At 39.8% G+C, this 5,537-nt stretch overlaps 1 protein-coding gene across 1 annotated transcript; it reads right to left on the minus strand.

Annotated features, from left to right (window-relative positions):
• Positions 1-3,877: 3,877 nt before the first annotated feature.
• Positions 3,878-5,223, minus strand: LOC110106078 (ganglioside-induced differentiation-associated protein 2). The gene is made up of 3 exons (XM_020835819.2): positions 4,937-5,223; positions 4,578-4,854; positions 3,878-4,474 (listed from the first exon to the last, which is right to left on the minus strand). The coding sequence occupies exons 1-3, from the start codon at positions 5,097-5,099 to the stop codon at positions 4,252-4,254; spliced, it is 663 nt and encodes a 220-aa protein (XP_020691478.1). The 5' UTR covers positions 5,100-5,223; the 3' UTR covers positions 3,878-4,251.
• Between the last annotated feature and the right edge of the window lie 314 nt (positions 5,224-5,537).

The following is a 5,537-nucleotide window of genomic DNA, read 5'->3' on the forward strand; positions in this document are numbered from 1 at the left end:
TTCATACGTAATGTTTTGCTGTACGATAATATTTCATGTTTTCAAACGGTAACTATTTATCTGATTAAGTCTTGCCTCATTGTTTTATGATATCTTTTTAGTTACATAGCAAGTACGCTTTGCCAAGCAAGACATTAGGAATATCTTTCATGTGCTTTTCCATTCAAATTAGAGGTTTGTTTGGGACGGCTATAACATTTTATAAAGTTAGTTGGAAAGTTGTTGTGAAAAAAATAATTTCGGTATTATGATTTGTACAAATTAGTTTTTCTTTGCAAAAAATTCTAAAAAATAACAGTCAAACTAAATTATAGTTGTTGTCTGAAAAGAAAAATAGCCAGAAAACTATCCCAAACAAGCAAGATTATTACGTGCGGAGTCCTGATGGGTTCGGAGGTCAATCTAGAAGCGTCATGTCACCCAACGCACTGTGTATTGGGTAATGTAGTGCGTCCAAATTGACCTCCGGACACGTCCGGACACCGCCATAATAATTTTTCCCCAAACAGAACTTAAATGCTATTAAAGATATCACTATAGAGAACTATTTATATTTGAGAAATTTTAGATATACAAATTACATTAATTGTATAGAAGCAGACAATATGATGTTCATGTGACATGTTAGAGGGTGTTGATACAATGTTGGAGCAATTATGAACTTGAATATGTATTGTGTAAGCTCGTCTTATGATTTCTGTTTGGTTTATCTGGTGAAGAGTTTGTTATATTTTTCATTGATAGAATTAGTTGTTTTATTTGAAATTAAGAAGAGTTTGTTTGATTGAAATTTTTTTCTGATTTTCATTCAAATTTTTAAAAAAAATATGTGTGTCAAACTTAAGGTGAAAATGTTGGTCAGGATGCTTTAATTGTGGTCAAGATGTTTTATTTTGTGTTCATTGAATTTATTTGTTTAGGCGAGTGAAATATAAAGGGTAATTACTTTTTTAGTTTTTATATTGCTTTTGAAATAAATTTTATGGGTAAAAATTTATATTAATTAAATTTTATTTAGATATCCTTGAAGTCTTTTTTTTTCTGTTAAAATTTGGCATTAATTTTTTTTTAGTTCTTTATTTATAAAAAAATGTAAAATTAAGCTAAATTGGTATTTTTATATCTTTGAGTGGATTAGGCAGAAGAATGAAATAAATTACGTATAAAACGTCTGTCTTTTGATGACCTGATTAGAAGAGCAAATGTATTAGATCATATCTATGTTAAGAAATGTAGAAGTATACCTAAAAAGATTTGGTTATAAAATATTTGAAAATATATATATTTTTTAATTAAATTTATATAAGAATTTGATTCTTAATTCTATAAATACAACAAAGTTATATATATATATATCATATGTCCATGTACTATATGTGCATCTAATACTCTCAATGCTAACAATGTATCTGTCAATGCTATCAGTGTTATCAATGTATGTATGCATTGATATATGATTTAGCAAGATAGGATATCCAGCTTTATTGTGATGTTTTTATATCTTTTACCCCAATGCTTCTCAATTTATCATTAGTCATATTAATTATCACTTAGTTAATTAATTAATTATTATTACATATGGCTTTATTAAGTCAATAAAGAGTTGTCACTCTATGCCCGTAGTCTTAATCATCCATCAGTTACAAATTACAAGAAGGATAACACCACAAACCGTCTTTAAATAAGGGTGTCAATTTCGGGTCATGGGTCGGGTTTGGGTCGAACTCGGAACTAACCTGATAATGTTCGGGTCAACCCGAACCTAACCCGTTTTTACAAACAGGTCGATTTTTTGGATCCAAACATGACCCCCTTTGGGTTCGGGTCAACTTGACACGACCCGAACGAGGATGTCAACATGCGCGGCAGGACGCCGGAGGCAAGACGCGAGCGGCAGGACAGTTTGACCTGGAGGTCCTGGACGCCACAATGGGCAAGCTGGCCAGCTTGGCTAGCCTCACGCGGGTCTGATCCGCTGGACACGGTCATGCGGACAGACCTCGGACTCGGGTCCTTGCCTCCTCAGAAAATGTAGGCATGCAGGCGAGTGGTGCAATCGGGTAGGGGCAGGATTTGCCACTGGTTGACGGGCAGCAGCAGGCAAGTGGGGAAGGAGCGGGCTTTGCCATAGGCAGCGGTGACTCACGCGTCAGCTCGGTCAACGCCTCTGACTCCCGCGTCAACTCGGTCAACGCCTCTGCGGGGGGGGTCACGCGGGATTGGCCACAAGCAGAGTTGGTCACCCAGGCAGCTCGGTCAGTGGGTTAATCCGGGTAATTTCTGGGTTTCCTGGTCAACCCGAACCCAACCCTATTTCTGAAACTGGTCAAAAACTCTAACTCAAACTCGACCCGGTTCGAGTTCAGGTCGACCCGAACTTGAAATTTTTGTGTCGTGTTCGGGTTATGTTTTCAGGTCGTGACCAATATTGACACCCCTATCTTTAAAAGAAAGCCCGTCGGCCCACTCTCCTATATAGGGTATTACGTTTTAAAAGCCAACCCAAATTAATTATAATGTTGATTGACAGCCAACCTTCCTTTTATTGCAAATGCCACATTCATTTATTTCAAATGCAATTTGAACTGCAACATCTATAAAATGCAGCAAAATCTATATTTTATCTTATAGCTTTAGAAAAATCATAGCATTTATTTCACATAGTAGAAATCAAAAATATTTGTTGCTTGTTAGAATATATGCGGCGATATAGTTAGAAAATTTTCATCTCAACGTTGTACGGATATCCAACATACAAACATAAGAAAAGTGTAACCATAATTTTTTCGTGGAAACCCTGGAAAAGAAAAAACCAAGAGGTCTTGCCGAGTTAAAAGGATTCTACTAGTGTTTGCTTAGATTATAAGTGGCTAACTTGTCCTTGAAATTGAGGACGATCAGATTATAATAATCAACTCCCGCATTGAAATTTTGTTACAAACATAGATCAAGAATCTGGCGACGTTTGGTTGTCGGGTGGAAATTTAGCTTTAACTGATGATCGGGTAGAAATCCGGCGTTAGTAGCTGTCGGGCAGAACTTCGATGTCAAATGATCGTCTCATTGCCGGGTTGAAGTCTGGCGGTGATCGAGGAGTCTGATGGCAAAGAGAAAGATCAATGGTAAAATTGGAATGGTTTGAATGGACGGCGACGGCCAACATTGAATACCTTGATCGTGGATCATTTACTGGGCATTTCAAGGACTTAGCGATATCGAAATTTTACGATCTTGGGCTCGTTGTATTAGCCGAATCGAGCTACTCGATTCGACTATAAGCATGGCATATTTGAAAACAGTTTCGCAATCCAAATTATGGTTTGAATTTTCCAAATGCACTTTGGGTCCTTGATTTGGCTCGAATTGTGTTGAATTAGGCATTGTTGGGTTTGTATTTCCGAGTCGTTTAGTTCAACTGTAAGTTTGCTTAAATCGGAGTTAAGATAATATCCTATTTAATTTTTTTAAGTTTCCAACTTGATTTTTCTTCGACAATCGTGCCCAATCAAGATTATTTTTGATGTATAAGCGGATCAGGAGCAATTGCATCCATCATGAAGCGTGCGACAATCAAGGACATGAACAAATAAGAGTCAAGCCAAATTCAAGGAAACTTCAACATACATAAATTTTTTGTCACTATTGACTCATTTTCTTGCAGTGAATGGTCGAGCCAAATTCAAGACCATACCAACAGTTACTTATAATGAGATTTGGGTTAACCGTTATACGGTAGATAATGATTTTATCAATAATTTTTTTTTTATATAGTATTTAAGCCAACAAAATCTAAAATAATTTAGCTACATAAATGATCCGCAAGACATCTATTTTTTGTTAGAATATTTAGCTCAAAAAAATTAAAATTATACTGTTCTTAATTAATAGTCAAAACTCCAAACTAACCAATGAAATTGAGCTATCTACAGGACATTCTACTTTCAATAATGCAGATATGGGACAAGCCTGATTGGGCATGAATATTCTTCCCAGTTCCGATAAGCCTCCATTATTCAGTGGGCTCATTCTGCTTCAAAGCTACATAGCTTTTAATACTATAATCGGCTTGGCATCTCATAGTCTTCATTATTTACAAAAATAGCCTGTGCCAGCCAAACCATAGGCGATAGCTATCCAAAAACCGTCTAATTTAAAATAAAAGAAATTTATTACAAGGCGTCAAGGCGACCGGCCTGGAACAAGCACGCGGTGGGACCAAAGCAGACCGGGCCAGTCCGGTCGGATCAGGGCTTAGGAGATGCAACGAAGCGAGTACATGGAGGCGGCGGAGTCCATCGCCGGCGAGTCGTAATCCCGGTGATGGCGACCGCTCTCCAACCCGTAATCCATCAGCGGCCGTCGCTCCAACTCCTCATCATGATCGTGCACGAATTCTGGCACGTCGATATCGCTTTTCCTCATATACTCACCGAGAAATTCCAAACGGCTGACATACCTCAACTTCCCGTACAACCTGGCACAAAAATCCAAAAACGGAAAGTTCAGAAAAAAACCATATTCGAATAAAACGAGATCAAGCGAACCCCGAATCTTCGATTTGATGAGTGAGTACTTACCCTGCGCTGAAGAGAAATCGGCCGAAGGTAGCGAAGAAGAGGCGGGCCTGGAGACCGGGGTGAACGAAGTAAACGGCCTCCATGCCGTCCCTGACGGCAGCAGGCAAAGACTCGTAGATCGATCGGAGGAATGAAACGCCGGGGAAATTGTCCTGCCTATTCACCGACGTGTGCACGTACAACACGCAGAACGGCGCCTCGCCGATTTCCGGAAAGATCTTCTTCTCCAGGTAATTCTTCAGCGCCTCCTCTCCTTCCGCCCCATTCAAAACCCTAGCTGTCAACACCATACTAACTCTCAATACGAAATCTCACAAATCGAATCCATGGAAAAAGAATCGATCGGGAGAGAAATTTACCCGGGAAGAACTTGCCAATGATGCGGAGGATCTTGCGGCCGCGCTTGTCACCGCGGTCTTGAACCTTGAACACCTCCAACTTCTCAAGAAGAATCTCATGCTCCGTCGATGGCGACGTGGTGGGCGCGCCGCCGCCGCTACCGCTGCCACTGCTGCTGCTCATTATGCTAGAATTCTTATCAATTTCTCCGATTTCTATTGGTGCTTGGCAAGGAAGAAGGGGGGCCGGGGGACGAGCTTATATAGGGAGGACGATGCGAGCGACCATAGAGGATTGCAGATCGCATCGTACCAGATTTTTAAATAATTTATTTATTTTATAATTACCTTTGTTTTTATTTGTCGCGGAAGGCTTCTTCGTTGAGAGAATATTCGAAAGCATCTTCCCTTTAGCTACGGGCAAGGAGACGCCGTGTACGCGACACGTGCCGCCGGTACACTTCGACCGTTTGGGATCGTTTGATCTATTATATCCGCTGTTGGGCTCGACCTGCCTGAACAGCGAATAGAACCGAACAAGTACGCGTGGCATATTTGTATTCGATGGTTACCGTGTAATTAGTTTTGCCTGACGCTCGCGGAGTGTGCTATAACAGACGGT

Source organism: Dendrobium catenatum, unplaced genomic scaffold (genome assembly GCF_001605985.2).
Source record: "Dendrobium catenatum unplaced genomic scaffold, ASM160598v2 fragScaff_scaffold_1497, whole genome shotgun sequence".
Lineage (NCBI taxonomy): Eukaryota > Viridiplantae > Streptophyta > Magnoliopsida > Asparagales > Orchidaceae > Dendrobium > Dendrobium catenatum.

Coding starts and splice junctions, on each gene's coding strand:
- LOC110106078 (XM_020835819.2), bottom strand. CDS start 5,099: ATGAGCAGCAGCAGTGGCAGCGGTAGCGGCGGCGGCGCGCCCACCACG. Junction 4,855..4,936: donor CATTGGCAAGTTCTTCCCGG/GTAAATTTCTCT, acceptor TGGTGTTGACAG/CTAGGGTTTTGAATGGGGCG. Junction 4,475..4,577: donor CGATTTCTCTTCAGCGCAGG/GTAAGTACTCAC, acceptor TTTTTGTGCCAG/GTTGTACGGGAAGTTGAGGT.